This window comes from Oncorhynchus mykiss, chromosome 15 (assembly GCF_057628025.1).
Source record: "Oncorhynchus mykiss isolate SJ-2025 chromosome 15, ASM5762802v1, whole genome shotgun sequence".
Classification (NCBI taxonomy): Eukaryota; Metazoa; Chordata; class Actinopteri; order Salmoniformes; family Salmonidae; genus Oncorhynchus; species Oncorhynchus mykiss.
The window spans coordinates 21,635,208-21,662,693 of NC_143036.1; the positions used below are offsets into that span (position 1 = coordinate 21,635,208).

The 27,486-nt window shown below is 40.6% G+C and overlaps 1 protein-coding gene and 1 long non-coding RNA gene across 3 annotated transcripts; one reads left to right on the forward strand and one right to left on the reverse strand.

The window, feature by feature from the left end:
- Nucleotides 1-11: 11 nt before the first annotated feature.
- LOC149977418 (uncharacterized) lies at nucleotides 12-7,230 on the reverse strand. The gene is made up of 3 exons (XR_016486593.1): nucleotides 7,058-7,230; nucleotides 5,980-6,045; nucleotides 12-88 (listed from the first exon to the last, which is right to left on the reverse strand). It is a non-coding gene; the product is annotated as an uncharacterized LOC149977418 (long non-coding RNA).
- Nucleotides 7,231-8,874: 1,644 nt separating this feature from the next.
- On the forward strand, nucleotides 8,875-27,444 carry LOC110489782 (myosin-7). Of its 2 annotated transcripts, none has more exons than XM_090199572.1 (40): nucleotides 8,875-9,065; nucleotides 9,198-9,240; nucleotides 10,537-10,745; nucleotides 13,200-13,343; nucleotides 13,429-13,585; nucleotides 13,671-13,698; nucleotides 13,791-13,896; nucleotides 14,052-14,144; nucleotides 14,488-14,551; nucleotides 14,642-14,740; nucleotides 15,169-15,272; nucleotides 15,366-15,504; nucleotides 15,619-15,737; nucleotides 15,880-16,029; nucleotides 16,115-16,285; nucleotides 16,460-16,769; nucleotides 16,880-16,953; nucleotides 17,149-17,354; nucleotides 17,454-17,577; nucleotides 19,269-19,405; nucleotides 19,487-19,742; nucleotides 19,962-20,204; nucleotides 20,292-20,468; nucleotides 20,579-20,724; nucleotides 20,803-20,893; nucleotides 20,986-21,375; nucleotides 21,516-21,642; nucleotides 21,741-21,859; nucleotides 21,948-22,144; nucleotides 22,296-22,479; nucleotides 22,875-23,040; nucleotides 23,182-23,306; nucleotides 23,386-23,694; nucleotides 23,804-24,007; nucleotides 24,116-24,412; nucleotides 24,548-24,652; nucleotides 24,771-24,866; nucleotides 24,964-25,098; nucleotides 25,379-25,427; nucleotides 27,315-27,444. In XM_090199572.1, the coding sequence occupies exons 3-39, from the start codon at nucleotides 10,545-10,547 to the stop codon at nucleotides 25,397-25,399; spliced, it is 5,814 nt and encodes a 1,937-aa protein (XP_090055698.1). In that variant the 5' UTR covers nucleotides 8,875-9,065; nucleotides 9,198-9,240; nucleotides 10,537-10,544; the 3' UTR covers nucleotides 25,400-25,427; nucleotides 27,315-27,444. The 2 variants fall into 2 exon arrangements, with proteins under 2 accessions (XP_090055698.1, XP_021418366.2); XM_021562691.3 differs by having other exon boundaries at nucleotides 8,902-9,065; nucleotides 9,195-9,240.
- The last annotated feature ends 42 nt before the right edge of the window (nucleotides 27,445-27,486 follow it).

Consider the following 27,486-nt stretch of genomic DNA (forward strand, 5'->3'; position numbering starts at 1 on the left):
TGATAACTTACCTCACAGAGAATCATGACAATAGACAAATATCTCTCACTTTTTCATCTGGGGGTGCTTCTGAGCCAAATTGGGTCCCCTAAATGAACAGATATATTGTTCAGAAAATACCTATATAGACAGAGAATGAAACACCTACCCACAACCATGAGCAATATCATATTTTGTTGGCACAAAAGTAAGGATTTGTGTGGTTTAATAAGAAATTGATTATTATTAGATCATATAATGGTGGAGGTGTTGCTGTTTATATTCAGAACCACATTCCTGTAAAGACTAGACTAGAGAGGATCTCTTGTTAAATACGGTTGAAGTAATATGGCTACTGGTTCATCTGCCTCACCTAAAGCCCATTCCTGTGGGAAGCGGCTATAGACCACTAAGTGCTAACAGTCAGTATCTGGATAACATGTGTGAAATGCTTGATAATGTATGTGATATCAACAGAGAGGTATATTTTCTGGGTGATTTACAGTTGAGGTTGGAAGTTTACATACACCTTAGCCAAATACATTTAAACTCAGTTTTTCACAATTCCTGACATTTAATCCTTGTAAAAATTCCCTGTCTAGGTCAGTTAGGATCACCACTTTATTTTAAGAATGTGAAATGTCAGAATAATAGTAGAGAGAATTATTTATTTCAGCTTTTATTTCTTTCATCACATTCTCAATGGGTCAGAAGTTTACATACACTCAATTAGTATTTGGTAGCATTGCCTTTAAATTGTTTAACTTGGGTCAAACATTTCGGGTAGCCTTACACAAGCTTCCCACAATAAATTGGGTGAATTTTGGTCCATTCCTCCTGACAGAGCTGGTGTAACTGATTCAGGTTTGTAGGCCTCCTTTTCTATAGGCTTGAGGTCATGGCTTTGTGATGGCCACTACAATACCTTGACTTTGTTGTCCTTCAGCCATTTTGCCACAACTTTGGAAGTATGCTTGGGGTCATTGTCCATTTGGAAGACCCATTTGCGACCAAGCTTTACCTTTCTGACTGATGTCTTGAGATGTTGCTTCAATATATCCACATAATTTTCCTCCGTCATGAAGCCATCCATTTTGTGAAGTGCACCAGTCCCTCCTGCAGCAAGTGTTTATTAGTGTTTCCTAGGGGACCCTATACGCTTTGGCGACATTGCATGTTTTCTCTTAGTTATTTCATGTAGCTAACATTTACTTGCTTTGCATAATCCTCTTTGATTTAGAAGATACTGTTGCACAAACAACATGCTGATTTAGGTCTACACCCTCACTGTTATCTATCAGGCTGTATTAGCTAGCTACGTTTGCATTTACTCATTACATTTATTAGCTAGCTAGCTATTATTATATTAGCGGCTAACAAGATTTAGGGCAACTTGCTAAGAAAAGAAAAACTAGCTGTTTGGTGATGTAAGAAACACAAACTAATAGTGTCATTATTTATTTTATTTATCTGTTATTTTACCACGTTCTCATTTGCAGCAACGACCTGGGGAATAGTTACAGGGGAGAGGAGGGGGGATGAATGAGCCAATTGTAAACTGAGGATTATTAGGTGACCGTGATGGCTTGAGGGTCAGATTGGGAATTTAGCCAGGACACCGGGGTTAACACCCCTACTCTTACGATAAGTGCCATGGGATCTTTAATGACCTCAGAGAGTCAGGACAAGAGGCGTGGCTAGGTCTGTGTGGAAAGTGGCACGGAGAGAAAGAGCAGAGATGACGTTACACTTGGTGTATCACATTTAACAAAACAAACATTCAAATACTGGTATAGATGGTAAAGTAAAAACCCAAACCGATCAAGTTTTAAACAAATCAAAATATATTTTATTTTTGAGATTCTTCATAGTAGCCACCCTTTGCCTTGATGACAGCTTTGCTCTCCAGGACATCTACAGCACCCAATGTCACAGGAAGGCCAAAAAGATAATCAAGGACATCAACTACCCAAGCCACGGCCTGTTCACCCGGCTATCATCCAATTCGGCTTGATCCCTAAGACCCTCACAAACTTTTACAGACGCACCATTGAGAGCATCGTATCACCTGTATCACCTCCTGTCACGGCAATTTCACCGCCCGCAACCGCAGGGCTCTCCAGAGGGTGGTGCTGTTGGCCCAACGCATCACCGCGGTTACACTGCATTCCCTCCAGGACATCTACTGCACAGCACCCAATGTCACAGGAAGGCCAAAAAGATAATCTAGGACATCAACCACCCAAACCACGGCCTGTTCACCCCGCTATAATCTAGAATGCGAGGTCAGTAGAGGTGCATCAAAACTGGGACCGAGACAAACTGAATAACAGCTTTCATCTCTAGGACATCAGACTATTACATAGCCATCCCTAGCCGGCCTCCACCCAGTAACCTGAACTTTGTCACTGTCACTAGCCGGCTACCACCCGGTTACTCAATCCTGCACCTTAGGGGCTGCTGCCCTATGTACATAGACATGGAATGACTGGTCACTTTAATAATGTTTACATACTGTTTGACTCCTTTCATATGTACAGTGCCTTGCGAAAGTATTCGGCCCCCTTGAACTTTGCGACCTTTTGCCACATTTCAGGCTTCAAACATAAAGATATAAAACTGTATTTTTTGTGAAGAATCAACAACAAGTGGGACACAATCATGAAGTAGAACGACATTTATTGGATATTTCAATTTTTTTTAACAAATCAAAAACTGAAGAATTGGGCGTGCAAAATTATTCAGCCCCCTTAAGTTAATACTTTGTAGCGCCACCTTTTGCTGCGATTACAGCTGTAAGTCGCTTGGGGTATGTCTCAATCAGTTTTGCACATCGAGAAACTGAATTTTTTTCCCATTCCTCCTTGCAAAACAGCTCGAGCTCAGTGAGGTTGGATGGAGAGCATTTGTGAACAGCAGTTTTCAGTTCTTTCCACAGATTCTCGATTGGATTCAGGTCTGGACTTTGACTTGGCCATTCTAACACCTGGATATGTTTATTTTTGAACCATTCCATTGTAGATTTTGCTTTATGTTTTGGATCATTGTCTTGTTGGAAGACAAATCTCCGTCCCAGTCTCCGGTCTTTTGCAGACTCCATCAGGTTTTCTTCCAGAATGGTCCTGTATTTGGCTCCATCCATCTTCCCATCAATTTTAACCATCTTCCCTGTCCCTGCTGAAGAAAAGCAGGCCCAAACCATGATGCTGCCACCACCATGTTTGACAGTGGGGATGGTGTGTTCAGCTGTGTTGCTTTTACGCCAAACATAACGTTTTGCATTGTTGCCAAAAAGTTTAATTTTGGTTTCATCTGACCAGAGCACCTTCTTCCACATGTTTGGTATGTCTCCCAGGTGGCATGTGGCAAACTTTAAACGACACTTTTTATGGATATCTTTAAGAAATGGCTTTCTTCTTGCCACTCTTCCATAAAGGCCAGATTTGTGCAATATACGACTGATTGTTGTCCTATGGACAGAGTCTCCCACCTCAGCTGTAGATCTCTGCAGTTCATCCAGAGTGATCATGGGCCTCTTGGCTGCATCTCTGATCAGTCTTCTCCTTGTATGAGCTGAAAGTTTAGAGGGACGGCCAGGTCTTGGTAGATTTGCAGAGGTCTGATACTCCTTCCATTTCAATATGATCGCTTGCACAGTGCTCCTTGGGATGTTTAAAGCTTGGGAAATCTTTTTGTATCCAAATCCGGCTTTAAACTTCTTCACAACAGTATCTCGGACCTGCCTGGTGTGTTCCTTGTTCTTCATGATGCTCTCTGCGCTTTTAACGGACCTCTGAGACTATCACAGTGCAGGTGCATTTATACGGAGACTTGATTACACACAGGTGGATTGTATTTATCATCATTAGTCATTTAGGTCAACATTGGATCATTCAGAGATCCTCACTGAACTTCTGGAGAGAGTTTGCTGCACTGAAAGTAAAGGGGCTGAATAATTTTGCACGCCCAATTTTTCAGTTTTTGATTTGTTAACAAAGTTTGAAATATCCAATAAATGTCGTTCCACTTCATGATTGTGTCCCACTTGTTGTTGATTCTTCACAAAAAAATACAGTTTTATATCTTTATGTTTGAAGCCTGAAATGTGGCAAAAGGTCGCAAAGTTCAAGGGGGCCGAATACTTTCGCAAGGCACTGTATATACTGTATTCTATTGTATTCTAGTCAATGCCACTCCGACATTGCTCGTCCTCATATTTATATATCTCTTAATTCCATTATTTTACTTTTAGATTGTGTGTATTGTTGTGAATTTTCAGATAGTACTGCACTGTTGGAGCTAGGAACACAAGCATTTCGCTACTACCGCACTGACATCTGCTAAATATGTGTATGCGACCAATAAAATTTGATTTGATTTTGAATGCTGCAGATAATCATTCTTAACTTCATTACTTAATGTATTGATTTTATACCAATTCTGGGGTCAATTTAACTAATAGTTCATGTTAAGATTGGTGAAAAATTGTCAGCTTTATTTTCATAATATTTCACATTGTTTGTCTGCATAATTTACTTGAGACATAGTCTACTTGATCAATAGTTATTGCTCTAGTATCCTATGGTGCCACTGGTGTCATTGACATCTGTAGTGCCACCAACTGGTCTGGTGCAGCCATCTAAGGTTTCCAGTGAGTATATATCCACTGAAACTAATTTAAGACAAGTACCATGGACATACATTCCACATTTACTGTCAATTGGTCCTATGGTTCATGAGAAGAATTTTGGCATATTTTAGCATATTAGCGTACGTGCTAATATGCATCTACTGGTGTAGTGTGGACGTATTTGAATGCATCAATGTTCTTTACTCAAACTCTTTAGGGACTATTGTGATGAGTCCAAAGAACACATTTGTAGTGAATCTGACTTTTAGTTGATGAGAAGAAGATTTATGATTATTTTATGCATTAGCGTTACACAGTCAAAAAAGTGAAATGTGAATAGTTTCCTATTTTTTAAAGACATCAATGCCAAACGTAACATGGATCATCATGGTAATTCATGTCTTTGATTACTCTAAAATGTTTCAAGTTGATAGGCCATTGTGGAGTTGATTTACAAAGAATTTAAATGGACACAAAATATGTACTGCTTTATCAATTAATCAGCCATGTCTTAACCAATGCCTTAAATGTTCTCAAACTAAGTTAAGAGATGTACCATGGGCACCCATACTAAATTGGGGATATTTGGATTTACGGTTCATGAGAAGATGTTTTTCAAAGGTTTTCAAACATTGGAGGACAATTTATCCTGACGGGGTCCTTGAGACAGATTTGTTCAGCTACATACAAAGTTTCAAGTTTATAGGTCAAATGGGGTGACAAATATGCAGGTTTAAGTTAGACTGCTTGTAACAGCGCCACCCATAGGCCAATTGGTGCCATTCTTTTAGATCAAGTCACACATGGTCTATGTTTGAGTTATTTGACCATGTCAAGGAACAAATATATAACAATACCAACAGGTTTCACAGATTCACGGTAAACCCCTAAATAATATACAAAACAACACAAACATAAAACACAACTACAATCCTCAGTGAAGAGGCTTCAACAACGTACTTTGGAGCAGTTCCTCCTTGAGATGGTGTTAGAAGAAGGTTGCGTTGCAGCAATTAACCCCTGACCTAAAACTTAACCATATGCTTGCTGTTGTAGCCTCCTGCCCTCAAGCTTAGAATCCACATTCCCATCCTCAACTACGTTTCAATCAAACACACCAACTGGTTCTCGTAGTGAATGCTTCTCAGAAATGTTTACTCTCTATGGCCTTGACAATCATGCATTGGTTACAGTAAACTTAAAATAATTAATACATTCCCTCCATTTATTTTTAGTGATGCTTTTGTTCAAGGATGAACATTGGCCTAATTATTATAGTAATGATCTTAAATAGCTTTGTTTATGTGTGACCAAATTTCAGTAAACAGACATTTTTATAGACCACCAGCTAATCTCAGAAATCAATGTACCTCACAAGCTGTCCATCTCAATCAGAGAAAGGCACTCAGCAGGAATTTCACTGGGTTATAGTTGTACTGAAGGACAAAGGGAGGGAAACAATGTGGCATAAACAAGACAGAGTTAAGGTTACACCTCAAAACAGCCACAAGCCAACAACTTGAGAGACAGCAACAGCCACACCCCACTTATTAGAATAGAAAACAACTGTATTGTCTGTTACAGCAAATCATTTACATATGTCTTCTGCTCCGTTCTAAACCCCCAAAATGTAGATTTAAATTCTAAATTCACTAGGCTACATATGTATGATTTTCACACCACTTACACATATTTAGGTTATAATATCACAACTGTGTCTTGTATTCTGCTTATTATATAGGCTAATGTTGGTTCTTCTCTATCATTTTCTTCATTGGGCTTTGGAAAGACGCCAATTAAAATGTAACTATGAGTAATATAATTGTGCCATATTTGGGGGGTATTTAGGCTGGTCATTAGACAAGGCTTTCTAGCTGAAAAAGGAACAAAACTCTATTAAGTTCAATTTTATTTGCATAAAAAACATTTAGCCTTATCTGTTGTCTTTCTAATTGCTTACATTTTGTGCATCTTAACTTTGAATCACTCAACATCAATAACTGACACAATTGGGATTTTAATTTAATGTACCCTTATTGTGAAGTGTTACCACATTAATACTGAAATACCGTAACATGTTTTTTATACGCAAGAGTTTAAAGTGTTATACTTAACTACTGATACGTTAAGAAACAACACGCTAATAGTCCATCTGTGTTAACTATAGGGAAGGCTGTGATGTGATTTCTTGGGCTGCAAACTGTACTTCGTACCAAGTCCAGCTGGGAACTCACAACAAATGATCTACCCCAAAAATGAGATTGAAGCGAGGTCTTATCAAATCAAGGCTATTTTCTCAGTCTTTCGTATTCTGACTATGACACAAATTTCCTATATGATAATAATATCCACACAAATTTCTTAAAAGATAATATCCCTGCACCTGCACATTGAATACTGCATGCTGACAGTCCGATAGGATTTATAGATAATGTCATTATGACTTACCCTGGGTCAGTGCTGATTCTGTTGCTAGAGGAAGATTTGTGGAGGCTACTCCTGCATCACTAACCTATATCTTTCTTTCACCCCCTGTCAGGGAGCCCACGTGCCTTGGTGAGGGAAGAGATGGTCTTAGCCTGGGGGAGCAGTAGAGATGGCCTGGCAGTCTGTCACTATATGGAGACAAATGACAACAGAAGAATAGGTTAAGGTGAATCCATGTGTTGAAGTACATCAAGCACGACACACGGCAGCTGGGAATGGGATCCTTAGCGAGTCATTGAAGGGCAGGGGATGGTATGTTCAGCTGTGGAAGCTAATTGCAGAACCTCAAGGCTGAAGCGAGGGCCAGGGTGTGAAGTTGTAAGAGTCAAAAGGGCTCCAACATGCATTATACTATACAGGGGTCATATGCACAGGTCTTGAAGGAGGTAACACCATTTCCAGCTATGTCACAAGTACATCATCACCTTGTTAACAGCTTCACACTTCTTGATCTTTAACAGTGTGACACTTACAAATCCAAGACCTCATGTCCCTTGTCTCAGCACCTTATCAGATATTCACTCAGTCTAATTGAGAAATACACAGGGGCTACGCATGTTTTTGGGTATGCAATGTACTAAGAATGACTTGATGCAAACTTTACACAGAGAACACTAATAAATAGCAGGGGGAAAAAACAAAAGGTTATTCACCAAGGTTTCAATAGCATATTGTTTTTGAAAGCGTTACCAGTATCTGACATGTTGGACACAGAAAAACATCATCTACCCTTTTTTTAGGAGCACTGATAGTAAATTTGATATTTTTGAATGAATTATGTGTAAAATAAACAATATCTTCTGTTTCCAACTCAGGTATGACGCACCTGGGTGAAAGTTTTGTTAACAACTCATGAGGTAAATGGAGTCCCCCCTTCCATTTGTGGCCTGGAATTATTTATGTGAGAAGGCTGCAGCTATTACAATGTCAGATGGTGAGGCCCACACATTCAAGCACATTGAAGTGCCTCATGGTCAGTTGAAGGAATCCAATAACAATTTCACAGGTTTATATTTGTCCTCAAGGATAAAAAGGAGACAATGCCACGTCAACAAGATGGGGCCTAGGGTTATGCTTACAGTAGCTGGGACTCTTAGTGACAATGGAAAGGAAAGTGACCTTGCCTTGGTGAACAACTGACAGTTGCAGTTGTCTTGCAATGATTTCACACCATGTATGATGACTTTCTCATGACATCCAATTACATTAAGCAATCACAACACAAAGACGTTCTAGTTTGTTCCCAAACATGTACTAGAACATAAAACTCAAAACTAACCTCCATTAAAATCAACTCCCCCTTACTAAAATCAAGGGATTTCCAATGATTAAACATACAATATTGGTATGTGTTGGATGTCCATGGAGCCTGAAACTGCCCAATAAAGGAGGGTGCTAAAATGGGCTCTGAAATGTCATAATGTCGTCATGTAGCCACCTCATCTGGTAAAGTGACACAAAAAAAGGAATTATAGCAAAGGGTGATGCTCTACATGCACCCTGGGTTTTTGCTCCCCTTCTCCCTCCTTATTGATGGCCTGCTGTTACAACACGCCTGATAGGTCTGAGGTGCACACCTCTACTTCCAAAACTTTGGTATCTAACTTACTTTCTGTCATTTCATGTTACATACATCATTTGATTAATTCTCATTGGTCAAACATACATGCTTGTAATGTTTAGATGACTACAGTGCCTGAAACCGCCCCCTGATCAAGTGGGCTTTCAATGCAGCCAATTTCTCCCCTCCTCTGTCCACCCTGGAATAGCCTGTTGTTATAACGAGCCTGATAGGTCAAAGAGGTATACACCTCTAGCCCCAAATACAGATCTTTTGAAATAATCAGTCTAATTTATGTCATGACATTGCCCATCTCCATATAGGGCTGAGCAACACTCTTTATAAAGAGTGTCGGAGACCAGGGGGAGACAGACCAGGGGGAGACACAAGGCACCGGACATCCTAAAGGTAAGCATATAGAGGCAGTCTGCTGAGGAGGGCAAAGATAATCATTACAGGACCTAACAATAGTCATAACCACACATAGCTGTTCAGTTGACTGATATTTGTCTTTGCATTTGTCTATTTCATTCTCAGTAGAGATCTTTTCCACCAAACGTATCCAAGGGGTGACCAACAACAGGTAATAATCATAATCTTCTAAAATAAAGGCTACCAGCCTCCTAGTGGTTTGTGTGAAGTCTTTAAATGTTTCATGAAAACTATAACAGCTTGACAAATGTGTATACTAATGCAAAAATAAAGATACAAATAATGTTATTTATTTGATGTATTCAATTTTCTTGTCTGTACTCATCAATCTAGTCAACTTGTTTATGTGGTATAATACATATTTCCTGTATAGTAATTACATGTTGTCAGTGTCATCACTACACAAGCTGTAGATTTCAGCTACAGTGGACCTAGTCACTTTTATCTGCTCTGAATCTCACATGTTTTGGTTCATTTCCAATGTGCTGTTGGTTTACTGACCTTTGTATTGTTCAGATAAACACTTATTAATCTATGACTCTAAAGCTGGTAGTTTACTGCTGTCCTGCCTCGACCCTCGTGTTTTTTTTTAGACATATTTTAAAGTTCTATTGGTCTGCCATGACCATTATGCCATGGCTGGTACAGTATACTACTCATTTACAGTACAAAATTATTGACTCTCTAGATAAAGATGAGGAAAAATGACTGTATAAAATAAATCATTCAAATAATGAGTTATTTAGTATCCTAAATACATTTGGGAAATTATAATATTTTATACTAATACAATTGCTCAGAGAAAAATATTTTGTTTAACAAGTAAAACAACTTTTCTCAAAAAGGAGTCGAAATTATTGACTCCCCTGTTTTCAATACCCCACCTTGTGAGAATAATGGGTCTGAGCCTTTTTGTCAAATATATCACGAGTTGGGACACATTGGGGAGGATCTTCCACCATTCCTCCATTCGGAATCCTTCCAGATCCTTGATATCCTTCATCTGTGCTTATGGACTGCCCTCTTCAATTCAAACCACAGGTTTTCAATAGATTTCAAGTCTGAAGACTGAAATGGCTATTGCAAAATGTTGATTTTGTGGCCAATTAACCATTTGTTTGTGGATTTTGATGTGTGCTTGGATTATTGTCTTGTTGGAAGATCCACTTGTGATCAAGTTTCAGCCTCCTGCCAGAGGCAACCAGGTCTTTGCCTAAAATGTCCTTGCACTGGGTAAAGGTCATGATGCCATTGTGACCTTAACAAGGGCCACAGTGTCATTATCCTCATGTATTGAAAGGTATTGAAAACAGGGGTGTCAATAATTTTTACCCTGTACCTGTTAGAGAAAAAAATATTACTTATATTTTGTGTGGAATAAGTCAAGGGATATGAATGCTTTCTGAAGGCACTGTTTGTATTCAATGCTCTGTTCCTGCCTTCACAGGTTTAAGAATGGGGGACAGTTTGATGGCAGAGTTTGGCGCCGCAGCTTCCTTTCTGCGTAAATCTGACAAGGAGCGTATGGAATGCCAGACTAGACCCTTTGACATAAAGAGAGAGTGCTATGTGCCTGACCCTGAGGTAGAATACGTCAAGGCCACAATCACCAGCAGAGATGGGGCTAAAGTCACCGCTGAAACAGAGTTTGGAAAGGTAAATATTTTGTTGAAGAGCATTTCTAAAAGAATATGACCTGGAAAATGGATACCTAGAAAATCCTAAAATAATACATTTTCCTACTAGGATAACTCTATGCGCTTTATAGATTACTATAAGTATGATTCTCACAAGAGACAACAAAAAGAAGAATCCTAACTTGAGCTCTTGAACATGTTTTATGTAAATCAGGCATTACATTTAAATGGATGATTTGTGACAATTCAATGTTGTGTGTAATAAAATAAAATCAAATTTTATTTGTCACATACACATGGTTAGCAGATGTTAATGCGAGTGTAGCGAAATGCTTGTGCTTCTAGTTCCGACAATGCAGTAATAACCAACGAGTAATCTAGCTAACAATTCCAAAACTACTACCTTATACACCCAAGTGTAAAGGGATAAAGAATATGTACATTAAGATATATGAATGAGTGATGGTACAGAGCGGCATAGGCAAGATGCAGTAGATGGTATCGAGTACAGTATATACATATGAGATGAGTATGTAAACAAAGTGGCATAGTTTAAAGTGGCTAGTGATACATGTATTACATAAAGATGCAGTAGATGATATAGAGTACAGTATATACATATACATATGAGATAAATAATGTAGGGTATGTAAACATTATATTAAGTAGCATTGTTTAAAGTGGCTAGTGATATATTTGACATCAATTCCCATCAATTCCCATTATTAAAGTGGCTGGAGTTGAGTCAGTGTGTTGGCAGCAGCCACTCAATGTTAGTGGTGGCTGTTTAACAGTCTGATGGCCTTGAGATAGAAGCTGTTTTTCAGTCTCTCGGTCCCAGCTTTGATGCACCTGTACTGACCTCGCCTTCTGGATGATAGTGGGGTGAACAGGCAGTGGCTCGGGTGGTTGTTGTCCTTGATGATCTTTATGGCCTTCCTGTGACATCGGGTGGTGTAGGTGTCCTGGAGGGCAGGTAGTTTGCCCCCGGTGATGCGTTGTGCAGACCTCACTACCCTCTGGAGAGTCTTACGGTTGTGGGCGGAGCAGTTGCCGTACCAGGCGGTGATACAGCCCGACAGGATGCTCTCGATTGTGCATCTGTAGAAGTTTGTGAGTGCTTTTGGTGACAAGACAAATTTCTTCAGCCTCCTGAGGTTGAAGAGGCGCTGCTGCGCCTTCTTCACGATGCTGTCTGTGTGGGTGGACCAATTCAGTTTGTCTGTGATGTGTACGCCGAGGAACTTAAAACTTACTACCCTCTCCACTACTGTTCCATCGATGTGGATAGGGGGGGTGTTCCCTCTGCTGTTTCCTGAAGTCCACAATCATCTCCTTAGTTTTGTTGACGTTGAGTGTGAGGTTATTTTCCTGACACCACACTCCGAGGGCCCTCACCTCCTCCCTGTAGGCCGTCTCGTTGTTGTTGGTAATCAAGCCTACCACTGTTGTGTCGTCCGCAAACTTGAGTTGGAGGCGTGCGTGGCCACGCAGTCGTGGGTGAACAGGGAGTACAGGAGAGGGCTAGAACGCACCCTTGTGGGGCCCCAGTGTTGAGGATCAGCGGGGTGGAGATGTTGTTACCTACCCTCACCACCTGGGGGCGGCCCGTCAGGAAGTCCAGTACCCAGTTGCACAGGGCGGGGTCGAGACCCAGGGTCTCGAGCTTGATGACGAGTTTGGAGGGTACTATGGTGTTAAATGCTGAGATGTAGTCGATGAACAGCATTCTCACATAGGTATTCCTCTTGTCCAGATGGGTTAGGGCAGTGTGCAGTGTGGTTGAGATTGCATCGTCTGTGGACCTATTTGGGCGGTAAGCAAATTGGAGTGGGTCTAGGGTGTCAGGTAGGGTGGAGGTGATATGGTCCTTGACTAGTCTCTCAAAGCACTTCATGATGATGGAAGTGAGTGCTACGGGGCGGTAGTCGTTTAGCTCAGTTACCTTAGCTTTCTTGGGAACAGGAACAATGGTGGCCCTCTTGAAGCATGTGGGAACAGCAGACTGGGATAGGGATCGATTGAATATGTCCGTAAACACACCAGCCAGCTGGTCTGCGCATGCTCTGAGGGCGCGGCTGAGGATGCCGTCTGGGCCTGCAGCCTTGCGAGGGTTAACACGTTTAAATGTTTTACTCACCTCGGCTGCAGTGAAGGAGAGTCCGCATGTTTTGGTTGCGGGCCGTGTCAGTGGCACTGTATTGTCCTCAAAGCGGGCAAAAAAGTTATTTAGTCTGCCTGGGAGCAAGGCATCCTGGTCCGTGACTGGGCTGGTTTTCTTTTTGTAATCCGTGATTGACTGTAGACCCTGCCACATACCTCTTGTGTCTGAGCCGTTGAATTGCGACTCTACTTTGTCTCTATACTGACGCTTAGCTTGTTTGATTGCCTTGCGGAGGGAATCTCAAATTAGGATAAGAACACCTCTGCACCTTAAAATGAAACAAAACAATTTCATTTGCTCTTCTTTCAGACTGTTACTGTGAAGGAGGACGACGTCCACCCCCAGAACCCGCCAAAGTTTGATAAAATTGAGGACATGGCGATGTTCACCTTCCTGCACGAGCCCGCTGTGCTGTTTAACCTCAAAGAGCGTTACGCAGCCTGGATGATCTACGTAAGTAATGACCTGTCTGCTAATATCTCCATTAAATCAATCATTCCTTCAAATGAATTAAACTAAATCCCCTTGTCTTTGACAGACCTACTCAGGGCTGTTCTGTGTCACTGTCAACCCATACAAGTGGCTGCCAGTGTACGATCAGTCTGTTGTCAATGCATACAGAGGCAAGAAGAGGACAGAAGCTCCTCCTCACATCTTCTCCATCTCTGACAATGCATACCAGTACATGTTGTCAGGTCAAATATAACTTTTCCTTTTCAAATATATAAATCAAATGATATTTGGATAATGTCACATTTACTGATACTTCTCTTTCAACAGACAGGGAAAATCAGTCTGTCCTTATCACGTAAGTACATCAACCAAAGGTTATATCCATTTGAGACTATTAGAAATTAAGAGAAATTCTGAGACATTAACATATGTATTTTTAAATTCCAGTGGAGAATCCGGTGCTGGAAAGACTGTTAACACCAAGAGAGTCATCCAGTACTTCGCCAGCATTGCTGCTGTTAGCGGAAAGAAAAGTGCAGCGGAAGAAAAAAAGGTTAAAAAAACGGCAAAGATTCATTGTTATTGATCCTAAATTAAACATTCTTCATGGCTGGATGGGCATACAGCATGTTAACAAAATCCAATATATGTTCGTACAGTATTTATTTTAATGCTGCATTTTAACACTGTGTGGTTGTTGGGTTGTAGGGGACCCTGGAGGATCAAATCATCCAGGCCAATCCTGCCCTGGAGGCTTTTGGTAATGCCAAGACCATCAGGAATGACAACTCCTCCCGATTCGTAAGTTTGGTGTTGTTTGTTTGTCAAATATCAGTCAAATCTTATCCTCTGGATTTGAATTGTATAACCATTAGCTGATGTCATGACGTTAGTTGATCTTCCCGTTTGGGTCTGTCTGTGCACCAGACCAGGGTTAAAAAGTATTTGTTTTATTTAAAATACTTTCAGTGTTTGATTGAGAACCAGAAATGTGGGATTTAAACTTGTGTAGGACTATTCCATCAGTTCCATTACACCATGCAAACTCAATCATGCGCACTTAAGGTATTCAAAAAGAAAACAAATACTACTTGAACCCAGCTCTTGTGTGCTCATTAATTTATGCTATTACAATAATTTACAGGGTAAATTCATCCGCATTCATTTTGGAGTCAGTGGGAAGCTTTCGTCTGCTGACATTGAGACTTGTGAGTACAACACTCAATTTGCCCAGGCTTGAACAGATCTCTTTGACAGGAAACACATTAATACCAAAAGCACTTTTCCATACTGATCAGATCTTCTGGAGAAGTCACGTGTCACTTTCCAGCTCAAGGCTGAGAGAGACTATCACATCTTCTACCAGATCCTGTCCCAAAAGAAACCAGAACTGCTGGGTGAGTATTGAATCATCAAACTGAGTAGGGTTGATGTCAATTCAGGATTAAACGGAACATTTCTGATGAAATCCAATTAAATTCTTATGGTGCAGAGGTGCCAGAGAGAGTGCTAGCCCGATCCCCCAGCGAAAAACACTCAGCACGATGTAGCGTGATTTATGTTGTGACGTTTCCTTTTTTCATAAGAAAGTTAAAATGATTTAAATTCCATGCAAGTACGCAACACTGAAATTGGATGCACACAAATCAATCTCCAGCTGCAGTTTTTCGAAACTTGATTAGGGCTAATTTGCCGTCCTGTCTATTTATAATATAACACAATGCCAATTTTAGAATTGACCCCAATCCTAATACTGAGTGTATCTTGTTTTGACCTATACCACAGCCAAAACACAAATTAAACTGTGCTGTTGAATTCTTTTCAGAGATGCTACTCATCACCAGCAATCCCTATGACTATGCCTTCATCTCCCAAGGAGAGATTGCTGTAACCTCCATTAATGATGCAGATGAGCTAATGGCTACTGATGTGAGTAGAATATGTACATACTGTACATACGATCATTTCCCACTTGTATCCAACTCTTTCTCCAGTACAAAACAATGGCATTTTTGGAACTAGGATGCCTTTGATGTGCTGGGCTTCTCCCAAGAGGAGAAGAATGGCATTTATAAGCTGACTGGTGCTATCATGCACTACGGCAACATGAAGTTCAAGAATAAACAGCGGGAGGAGCAAGCAGAGGCAGATGGCACTGAGGGTGAGTGCTGAGGATTTAAAACCTCTCACTTCATTATAAAGTAGTATCTGAAAAATCTGAACATCAAAATGCAGTTAGCGTGCCTCTTCTAATCATACAACATTGCCATTCTAGATATTGACAAAGCTGCATATCTGATGGGCCTGAACTCTGCTGACCTGGTCAAGGGGCTGTGTCATCCAAGGGTCAAAGTAGGAAATGAGTGGGTCACCAAAGGTCAGAATGTCGACCAGGTGAGTCTCAAAATAGTTTTACATTTCAAGGAGCTAATAATTTTGACACTTCTGTATAGGGTTGCTAATATTTTCCTACCTGTAATTCCCACGTTTATGTTGAGGCTATGTTTTAGTAATTTATTTTCTAAATATTTTGTAGGTGTACTACTCTATTGGTGCACTGTCAAAGAAAGTTTACGAGAACATGTTCCTCTGGATGGTGATAAGAATCAACCTTACTCTGGACACTAAGAACGCTCGTCAGCACTACATTGGTGTGCTGGACATTGCTGGCTTTGAGATCTTTGATGTGAGTGTTTGATGTAAATTTGATAAAAATGGAATCTAGAACATTACAGCTGACAAAATAAAGTAACTGTGAACTTCTATTTCAGTTCAACACCTTTGAGCAGCTGTGCATCAACTTCACTAATGAGAAGCTGCAGCAGTTCTTCAACCACCACATGTTTGTGCTGGAGCAGGAAGAGTATAAGAAAGAGGGCATCGTCTGGGAGTTCATTGATTTTGGCATGGACTTGGCTGCCTGCATTGATCTCATTGAAAGGGTTAGTGTCTTCAGTTTTGCAGAAGTTTATATGATATGACCTGAGTAATCTTTGAGATTTCAAACATTACATGGTACATCTTAATACATGTCCTTCCATTACAAATGATTCTGATATTTATTTACTCTGCTTTTCCCTTAACATTAATACATTTTAATTCATTCCTTCCACTAGCCCATGGGTATCATGTCCATCCTTGAAGAGGAGTGCATGTTCCCCAAGGCCAGTGATTCCACATTCAAAGCGAAGCTGTATGACACCCATCTGGGCAAAAATGCCTGCTTCCAGAAGCCTAGAATTGTTAAGGGTAGACCAGAGGCCCATTTCTCCCTGGTTCACTATGCTGGCATTGTTGACTACAACATTGGTAACTGGCTGGTGAAGAACAAGGACCCCCTGAATGAGACTGTGGTCGGACTGTTCCAGAAGTCAAGTCTTAAGTTCCTGGCCAACCTCTTTGTGAACTATGCTGGTGCAGAAGGAGGTACTATGTGTTGATATCAGCAAAGACTACAACACACTCAAATAAATAATCCACAGTATATGATAGTAGTAATAATAATATATTTAAATAGTTATTTCATTATCATACAGCACCTGAAGAAAAAGCGGCTGGAGGAAAAAAGAAGAAAGGCTCTTCCTTCCAGACTGTGTCTGCATTGCACAGGGTAAATCTGAGCTTAAATCAATATATGTATGATGTTTTCACATGTCAGAATATTAACAAATGTATTATATTTGCACTATATTTGAGATGCCAGTATGTTGTGGATTGGCATGTTAGCATTAAATGCCGCTGTGACTCGTGAGGTACTTGGAGACTCATTCACTGATGGAAAATTCTACATTTGTCATACTGACAGGAGAACTTGGGTAAACTCATGACCAACTTGAGGTCTACTCACCCCCACTTTGTGCGTTGCATCATCCCCAACGAGACCAAGACTCCTGGGGCCATGGAGAATCCTCTGGTCATGCACCAGCTGCGCTGTAACGGTGTGCTGGAAGGCATCAGGATCTGCAGAAAGGGCTTCCCCAACAGAATCCTGTATGCCGACTTCAAACAAAGGTAAAAATAACCATTAATTTCCTTTCTAAAATAAATTCAATTCTTGAACTATTCAAATGTTCCCTTTTTTAAGATAATTTCTTTCTGATTTAAATTCAGATACCGCATCCTCAATCCAAATGCTATCCCTGAGGGTCAGTTCATGGACAACATGAAGGCAGCTGAAAAACTGTTGGGCTCTTTGGATATTGACCATACCCAGTACAGATTAGGACACACTAAGGTAAGTTCTCTAAATAGATGAAAAGCAATAAAAAAGAAACCTGTTGTACCAGGATGGAAAAATAGCAGCAATATTACCAATACATCACTATCATGGTAACCTGAGCAATGCCTTTTGAAATAAGTGCTGATATACCACTGATCATGCTTACCTCATGTCATCGGTGTCTAGGGAAAATGTGTCTAGTCTAGATAAAAACAGAGTATACAAAACATTAAGAACAAATGGGTCAAGTCGAGGACCTGCTCTTTCCATGACAGACTCACCAGGTGAATCCCGGTGAAAGCTATGATCCCTTATTGATGTCACTTGTTAAATCCACTTTAATCAGTGCAGATGAAGGGGAGGAGACAGGTTAAAGGATGATTTTTAAGCTTTAAGAGAATTGAGACATGGATTGTGTATGTGTGCCATTCAGAGGGTGAATGGGAAAAACAAAACTGGAAGTGCCTTTGAACGGGGTATGATAGTAGGTGCTTGGCGCACCAGTTTGTTTCAAGAACTACAACAATGCTGGGTTTTTCATGGTTAACAGTTTCCCGTGTGTATTAAGAATGTTCCACCACCCAAGTCAATATTATGAAGGTGTTCCTAATGTTGGTTATACTCAGTGTATCTTTGGTATAGTGCCACCATGTGGTAGATCCAGATCTAAAGTAGCTACTTATAAGCAATTAAAAGCATTGTGGCCATAATGTTTTTGTACAAGTTTTTAAAGACCTTGCCAAATTGTGTAACTCTTGGTCAGCATGCTGGGATTGAAGTTCTAAAATCCACAGAGTGGCTGGGGATCTGACTTTTCTGGACCCCTCTTCCCAGGTTAAAGGTCCCAAAGCTTCTGCGCATGTGTGGGATTCTCTACTCACGCACAGTCTCTGCTCTACTCGTAGAGAACAGGCTCCTCTGGTTTCTTGTTTAATAAAGTTAGATCAAAGCTGAATCAATGTCTGCAATATCCCAATGACAGTATTGTACATAACAGAATGGACTATAATAGCATTGTATAATGTTACTGTAAGAAAAAAACAGCACTTAATTTCTTATGAGATTTTAGGAGGATTGTGCGAATAGTTGCATTTTTGTCTCATGTGGCCAGAACTCAACAGTGCACGCCATTAAGCAAAATATGTACTTTAGTTGAAACAAAACACAGGTATGCTACAGGTTGTTAACACCATCTGCTATAAAACTCGCTCAATCTACACAACTAGAAGATCTAAATGCATATTCCCATGAAACTGATTAAGATCAAATGAAAGGCATGCAGTTTTTGCAAAGACGTTTCACCGGTAAAACTTGAAGAATTGTCATTCACAATTGACAGTGAGAAATGTGAAGGGAGAGGGACAACAAAAATGTAGGCCTGAAGGTAAAGAAACAGAACATGATACTGATCTTTCCAGCGGTATCCAGAGAGGCAGGATGGTGGCAGGATGGGGGCCAAACGGGGCGTTACCTATGGATCCAAACCCTTGGCCAAATATAATTAGCTCATTACAGGGCCAAATTGTGGTCAATTTGTGTCATTTTTGTAAAAATTGGCATGAAATCAGCAATCTAAATAGAACTACCACGTTTTGTAAATCTGGGGATAACACATTCAAGGTATTTATGCTCAACTGGCATCAAAATACAATCCTGCCAAATACAAGACGATACAAGCACTACATTATGAACTTGTGTATCTTTAGGTGTTCTTCAAGGCTGGTCTCCTGGGTACTCTTGAGGAGATGAGAGACGATCGTCTCGCTCTTATCATCACTGGCTTCCAGGCCAGATCACGTGGTCTACTTGCCAGAATTGAGTTCCAGAAAATTGTTGACCGCAGGTTGGAATAAGAATAGATACAACTTCTGCAGACAATATGGTGGAGGAAGAAAAGGCTTTATAATTCTATTCAATTTCACAGGGATGCCTTGCTTGTGATCCAATGGAACATTCGTGCCTTCATGGGTGTCAAGAATTGGCCCTGGATGAAGATGTACTTCAAGATCAAACCTCTGCTGAAGTCAGCAGAGACTGAGAAGGAGATGGCCAACATGAAGGAAGAATTCCTGAAGCTTAAAGAGGCTTATGCTAAAAGTGAAGCCCGTAAAAAGGAGCTGGAAGAGAAGATGGTGTCCCTTATCCAAGAGAAGAACGACCTGCAGCTCGCTGTCCAAACTGTGAGTAACTTTAACTGCACTACAGTTGTTGCATTCACATCCTTTGTCAAAATGAGCTTTTAGCTAACTAGAGAAATAGAAAAACAGAGAGAGGAGCCACATGATTTGCTAAATACAAACAATCAGTGGAGCATTTGTCGATTATTTGTACTGTCCAAATATTATACCACCAAACAAACTTCAAATACTTATAATACTTATATATTGACACATTGACAGCAAGAAGACACTATTGGTGATGCTGAAGAGAGATGTGAAGGTCTGATCAAGAGCAAAATCCAGCTTGAGGCCAAAGCCAAAGAGCTGACAGAAAGACTGGAGGATGAGGAGGAGATGAATTCAGAGCTAACTGCTAAGAAGAGGAAGCTGGAGGATGAGTGCTCAGAACTCAAGAAGGACATTGATGATCTGGAGCTCACTCTGGCTAAAGTGGAGAAGGAAAAGCATGCCACAGAGAACAAGGTAATGGTTTATCTTTTATCTTGTGATGTTAAAATTCAAATTAAGTGGTTTGGATAAAAGTGTAATGACACTGTTCTGTTTCCGAAGGTTAAAAACCTTACTGAGGAGATGGCAGCTCTGGATGAAATCATTGCCAAGCTGACCAAGGAGAAGAAGGCTCTGCAAGAGGCTCATCAACAAACGCTGGATGACCTGCAGAGTGAGGAGGACAAAGTCAACACGCTGACCAAGGCCAAAGCCAAACTGGAACAGCAAGTTGATGATGTGAGTATCAAATAGTAATTCACAAAAAGTACAACAAAATTAGTAATATCCTAAAAATACGCAACAGTAAATTGCTGACTCCGAATGTTGTTTAATATATCCTTTATTAGCTTGAAGGGTCTCTGGAGCAAGAGAAGAAGGTGAGAATGGACCTTGAGAGAGCCAAGAGAAAGCTGGAGGGAGATTTAAAGTTGACCCAGGAGAGCCTAATGGACCTGGAGAATGACAAGCAGCAGCTGGAGGAGAGAATGAAGAAGTAAGATCCCACAAACCCACAAAATATTATGAATAGTTATTTTACAGAAAGTGCTCAAATGTGTTATTTACTTATCAGGAAGGACTTTGAGATGAGCCAACTCAACAGCAAGATTGAGGATGAGCAGGCTTTGGGTGCCCAGCTTCAGAAGAAACTGAAGGAGCTGCAGGTATTTCAATGGCATTGTTGAAAAGGGAATATTTCTGTTAGATATGCTTATGTTCTCATCTTACCAGAACATTTTAAATCCTACCATTTCAGGCCCGCATTGAGGAATTAGAGGAAGAGCTGGAGGCTGAAAGAGCTGCCCGTGCCAAGGTGGAGAAACAGAGGGCAGACTTGGCCAGAGAGCTAGAAGAGATCAGTGAGAGGCTGGAGGAGGCTGGTGGAGCCACTGCTGCCCAGATTGAGATGAACAAGAAGAGGGAGGCTGAGTTCCAGAAGGTGCGCAGAGACCTTGAAGAGGCTACCCTGCAGCATGAGGCTACAGCTGCCACTCTGAGGAAGAAAAATGCTGACAGTGTAGCTGACCTGGGAGAACAGATTGACAACCTTCAGAGAGTGAAGCAGAAGCTGGAGAAAGAGAAGAGTGAGCTCAGGCTGGAGCTGGATGATGTGGTCTCCAACATGGAGCAGATTGTCAAGGCTAAGGTCAGTGGATTCATAATGACAAAATACAATACCTTTCTGAGATCAGATAGATATAGCAAATGGAACTGCACATGCCATTAGGTTAGTAGATACAATCTCTGAAGGTTGTGCTGTGTTATCTAAAAAACTAATGTTTTCAGACAAACTTGGAGAAAATGTGCCGCACTCTAGAGGACCAGATGAGTGAATACAGGACGAAAGCTGAGGAAGGACAGCGATCCATCAATGATTTCACAATGCAGAAAGCAAAGCTTCAAACTGAGAATGGTATATTAACTAAAAACCTAGACATGCATATAAACAGACAAAATTAATTACCACAATTAGTAATATAATTTTAAATAAGTTGAATATCATGAAAACAGGTGAACTTGCCAGACAGTTGGAGGAGAAAGACTCTCTGGTCTCTCAACTGACCAGAGGTAAGCAGTCCAACGTTCAGCAGATTGAAGACCTCAAGAGACAATTGGAGGAGGAAGTCAAGGTATTTATACAAAGAATGCAGTGTCTCTTATCTAACTACATTCATCATCAGGCATAATTACAGATCCTTTTAAAAATTTCCTTACCAGGCAAAGAACGCACTTGCCCATGCAGTGCAGTCTGCTCGCCATGACTCAGATCTGTTGAGGGAGCAGTATGAGGAGGAACAGGAGGCCAAGGCTGAGCTGCAGCGTGGCATGTCCAAGGCTAATGCTGAGGTGGCTCAGTGGAGAACCAAGTATGAAACTGATGCCATCCAGAAGACTGAAGAGCTTGAGGACGCAAAGTAAGGATGTTTTCTTACTTTTCAGGCTATTGAACCTTGGCTGAAAAAGCGATACACAAATCTACTGTACATGATCAATATATACCATTATACTGTACTTCCAGACAGAAAAAAGGCAGCTGAAATGTGTTTCTCAACTATGCCAATCTAGGAAGAAACTGGCTCAGCGTTTGCAGGATGCAGAGGAAGCTGTGGAAGCCGTAAATGCTAAATGTTCATCCCTAGAGAAGACTAAACACAGACTCCAGAATGAGATTGAAGATCTCATGGTGGATGTGGAGAGATCCAATGCAGCTGCTGCCTCTTTGGACAAGAAGCAAAGGAACTTTGACAAGGTAAGAAATAAACATATGGAATACACAAGTCCTATTAGGCTTCATTATTATACATGATAGGGGTAGCCTAGTGATTTGAGAAGTGGGCCAACACCCTCAGACAAGAAAACCTGGTGCGGAAATAGCCGGCAACCGGAGGGTCATCCTACATCCTACACCGCCTGCCGTTGTGCCCTTGAGCAAGGTACTTAACCCCCAATAATTGCTCCAGGGGCACTGCACTGTGGCACTGCACTGTGGCTGACCCATAGCTTCCAACGCCTGTGTGTCTCGGGGGGTTGGGTTTTGAGCACAAAGACACATTTCTATTCTTTGTAAGTTAATGGACAATAAGCACATCTCATCTTAATCATACACTGTATTCAAACTACCTAAAAAACATGTATGATTTTCAGGTCCTGGCTGAGTGGAAGCAGAAGTTTGAGGAGTCTCAGACTGAGCTGGAGAGCTCCCAGAAAGAGGCCAGATCTCTCAGCACTGAGCTCTTCAAACTCAAGAACTCTTATGAGGAGTCTCTGGATCATCTGGAGACCATGAAGAGGGAGAACAAGAACCTCCAAGGTCAGAGCATAAGAATCATTGGGTTAAATAACTTAGTCAATTGAAAATCGATATGCTATAGAGATCAGATAGAGATCAGATAGATATGCTATAGAGATCAGATCACTTTTTTTTTTTGATGTACAATTATATTTTCCACAGAGGAAATTTCTGACCTGACGGAGCAGCTTGGTGAGGGAGGAAAGAGCATCCATGAGCTGGAAAAGATCCGTAAACAGCTGGAGCAGGAGAAGGCTGAGATACAGTCTGCTCTAGAGGAAGCTGAGGTGAGATTGGAAAATATTTACTGGTAGTGAAAGTACCAGAACTACATTTTACAAACTATGGGTGGCTGTGTTCTCATAGGGCTCCCTAGAGCATGAGGAGGGCAAGATCCTGAGAGCTCAGCTGGAGTTCAATCAGGTAAAAGCTGACATTGAACGGAAGCTGGTGGAGAAGGATGAGGAAATGGAGATGAATAAGAGGAACCAGCAGAGAGTTGTGGATACCCTGCAAAGCTCACTGGAGTCAGAGACTCGCAGCAGGAATGAAGCTCTCAGGCTGAAGAAGAAGATGGAGGGAGATCTCAATGAGATGGAGATCCAGCTCAGCCAGGCCAACAGGCAGGCATCAGAGGCCCAGAAGCAACTTAAGGGTCTCCATTCCCATCTGAAGGTATTACTTCCACACCATTTAATTAAAAACATAGCTTTTGCCTTTAGAAAAAGCCAAGCCACACTGTGTAACAAAATAAAACTAGTAAAATCATTGATTCTTTCTACAGGATTCTCAAATGCAGCTGGATGATGCTCTTCGTGTCAGTGATGACCTGAAGGAGAACATTGCCATTGTGGAGAGACGTAACAACCTGATGCAGGCTGAACTGGATGAGCTGAGAGCCCTGGTGGAGCAGACTGAGAGAGGCCGCAAACTGGCTGAGCAGGAACTGCTGGATGTTAGTGAGAGAGTTCAGCTGCTGCACTCACAGGTAAGACAGTAATATAGAACAATTAGGGTTCTCCTTAAATATCTGCTACTTGATGTACGTAGAGGTAATATACAAATAATTTGTCATATATACATACTGTATGTGTAGAACACCAGCTTACTGAGCCAGAAGAAGAAGCTAGAGGGCGACACATCCCAGCTTCAGAATGAAATGGAGGAGGCTGTGCAGGAGTGTAGAAATGCTGAGGAAAAAGCCAAGAAGGCCATTACTGATGCTGCCATGATGGCAGAAGAGCTGAAGAAGGAGCAGGACACCAGTGCTCACCTGGAGCGTATGAAAAAGAACATGGAGCAGACCATCAAGGACCTGCAGCACCGCCTGGATGAAGCTGAACAAATTGCCATGAAGGGTGGCAAGAAGCAGATCCAGAAGCTGGAGGCCAGAGTAAGTGTCTAAGCGGCATTCTCTTCTATTAATTCAATGTCACATGTCATATCTCCAGTAATATTTCTAGCTGCAATATTAAAAGTAGTGGTAACTAACAAAGTAATTGGAAATGGTGCGTTAATATCTTTCTAGGTGAGAGAGCTAGAGACTGAAGTGGAACTGGAGCAAAGGAGGAGCAGTGATTCTGTAAAAGGAGTCCGTAAATATGAGAGACGCATCAAAGAACTCACCTACCAGGTACATCACAAAGTTCAAGTTGAAAGTGCACTATTAACATGTTCAGAATCAAATGTAAAATGTTTACTGTATTCAGTATTCAGTATGACAAAAAAAAATCCATTATTTTTGGGTGCAGACTGAGGAAGACCGTAAGAATTTGAGCCGTCTGCAGGACCTGGTGGACAAACTGCAGCTTAAGGTCAAATCCTACAAGAGAACTTCAGAGGAGGCTGTAAGTAGAAAATCTTCCATCGTCCAACTGATGCATCTGTAAGTCTCAAATTGTTGTGTTTGCTGGAAACTTAAATCTTATTAAACATTTTTCACAGGAGGAACAAGCCAATGCCAATTTGGGCAAGTTCCGTAAGATTCAGCATGAACTGGATGAGGCAGAAGAGAGGGCTGATATTGCTGAGTCTCAGGTCAACAAGATGAGAGCCAAGAGTCGTGATGCCGGATCCAAGGTCAGTGAATTTGCTGTCAATGTACAGTGTTGTATAGGTTATAATTTTGCAGTTTCCCATGACAAAAGCCTTAACCTTAAATAGTTTTAACGTCTCGTATCTGAGATTCTATTTAATGGTAATTTCAATTCTCGATATTCACTAATTTATTCCTGAAGAAAATAAGTAATAAATGCGTAAATTGTTACTAAGTAACTATACATACCTGTTGAAGTTCCCCATTGTAAAATATCAACCAGAAAACAGTGTTCTCATTATTTATCTATCCTCTCTGTCACAGAAAGGAAAGGATGAAGAGTGAGGCCAAGAGTTGTGATGCCGACTCCCAGGTCAGTTATTTCAATCAACATAATTACATTGGTTATAATTTGCAAACTCCCTTATACCATGTATGATGACAGACCCAACCTCAATTGTTTTGTAAGTTTAAAGGGTTGATTGCAACTAACAAGCCGAACTTCTCAGGTACCACTGTGTTAGCACTGGTTTCATCAAAACGATACTTCGGGAGAATACACTGAGCTCTGTGATAACCGTGGCTGCAACGAAAGGAACACCGGAATAAACTAGCAGACTAGCTGATATTATGATGTTACGGCACCAAGCCAGCTTGATACTAGACATCGGAAATGGTCATTGTCTGTGTTCACTACTCCCGACCAAAAGACGTAACATCAAGAACAACTAAATCTATATAGTAAAAAGTTCAACTGAGTATTGTCATATAACAACTAAACAAATATGATTAGACTAGAATATCCTGGTAGTACAAGGATTTTGTTATCATATTTAATTGCAGACAATTACTTATTATGCCAAATTATGCCTACACAGGGGCTACTCTTCTGCGAAAATAAAGTTATTGAAGAACAACTTTTAATTAATCAAAACATTGTAAACGAAAGTGATATGGATTGCAGCAACACCTGTGACAGACAATCTACATATCAATATAAAATGAAGTACTTTGCATATTTAATTGATTAAAGGTAAAGGTCTCCATAAAAAAACACAACACTTAATAATAATGCTCATGTAGGCTTCATTAAATAATCCACAACAGCATTTTTGTCTATCATTACATTTTGGCTGTCATTTCTACTTATTGTTGAAGATGTCATTTTCTGGCCATAGAATGCAAGGAAGACATCATTTCAAAGCTTAAAGAAAACAACAATACTTCAAGCAACACATGCTACAGTTGTGGCTTTGTGAGTGCTTTTCTGGATCAGAAATTAAAGAAATTATACTGACATGATGTGAGACGACACTCATATATATGGGGATTAAACATTTATGTCAATAATGATCACTCATATGCAGATAATGAGATATGTGACTAGTTAGCTAGCTATAGCCAGTCAGTAAATTCCCAATAAATGTGATGAGGCTGTCATTCAAACAACTTATACTAGTTAGCTAACTAGCTAGCTACATTTTTGAGTTAATAAGAAATTGATGGATAACACAAGTCATGTATAATGAATGTTGGCTAGCTAATGCACTAAGCAGAATGATCGTTCCCCAAGAAGTAAACTAGCTAGTTCGCTAGAAAGTTAGCTAGCTAGACATCAATTGATGCTGCAGACAGCTAACTAGCTAGCTAACTAGCCAAAACGTGGCTAACTAGCTTGCTACCATATGAAAATAATCAAATTATTGAAATGCTACAATATAGCTGGACCCGTTCTGCCAAATATTCTGTGAACACAAGGTTAGCTAGCTATCAAGCAAACAATAGCTAGCCCAAGTGTTGCTAGCTAGTAGCTAACTAGCCAAGTAACATTATACCCATGAACTCTCCTGGTGAAATTTATAAGAAATTACTTTCCCTACCACATTTCTTTCCAATTCAGAGATTGTTTCTTTAATATAGCACAATATGCCACAGTAAGCCGGCCAACTGGCCTGATTAATGTAGCCCTGTAAGAAAAGATAAAGGGTCACTATTCAGTGTTATCACGATCTGCAAATAAATCAATAATCACGTATTGTCACATACAATGTGATGGATTTATTGCAATATTTAGTGAAATCTTTAATTTACTAGTAGACACAGTTAGTATTATTCATGATGTTTATAGGGTATTCTATTCACTCAAACAATGAGCCCCAAAGGTTCATATATGTTTGACGATGCACAGAATATTGTAAGAATGTTTTTAGTGTTCACAGTAGTTTATTACATTTTAACCTTCATCCATCTTGTGTTACAGAAAGGACATGATGAAGAGTGAAGCTCTCGGATGGACCTTTCTGAAAATCTCCTGACTGTAGTGCTTTAGTTGTTTCTCTATTCTCCATGTAACATGAGCAGAATAAAGAATAAAGTCAAGTTAAATAGCCCCTCTGTGTATTGCTTGATTCTATTCAGACAGGAAGTTTAGA

What these genes read in the sequence shown, in the direction of transcription:
- LOC110489782 (XM_090199572.1), top strand. Translation starts at nt 10,545, where the DNA reads ATGGGGGACAGTTTGATGGCAGAGTTTGGCGCCGCAGCTTCCTTTCTG. An exon ending in ATACCAGTACATGTTGTCAG is followed by an intron (nt 13,586 to 13,670) that starts GTCAAATATAAC and finishes CTCTTTCAACAG; the next exon opens with ACAGGGAAAATCAGTCTGTC. An exon ending in GTCTGCTGACATTGAGACTT is followed by an intron (nt 14,552 to 14,641) that starts GTGAGTACAACA and finishes CATACTGATCAG; the next exon opens with ATCTTCTGGAGAAGTCACGT.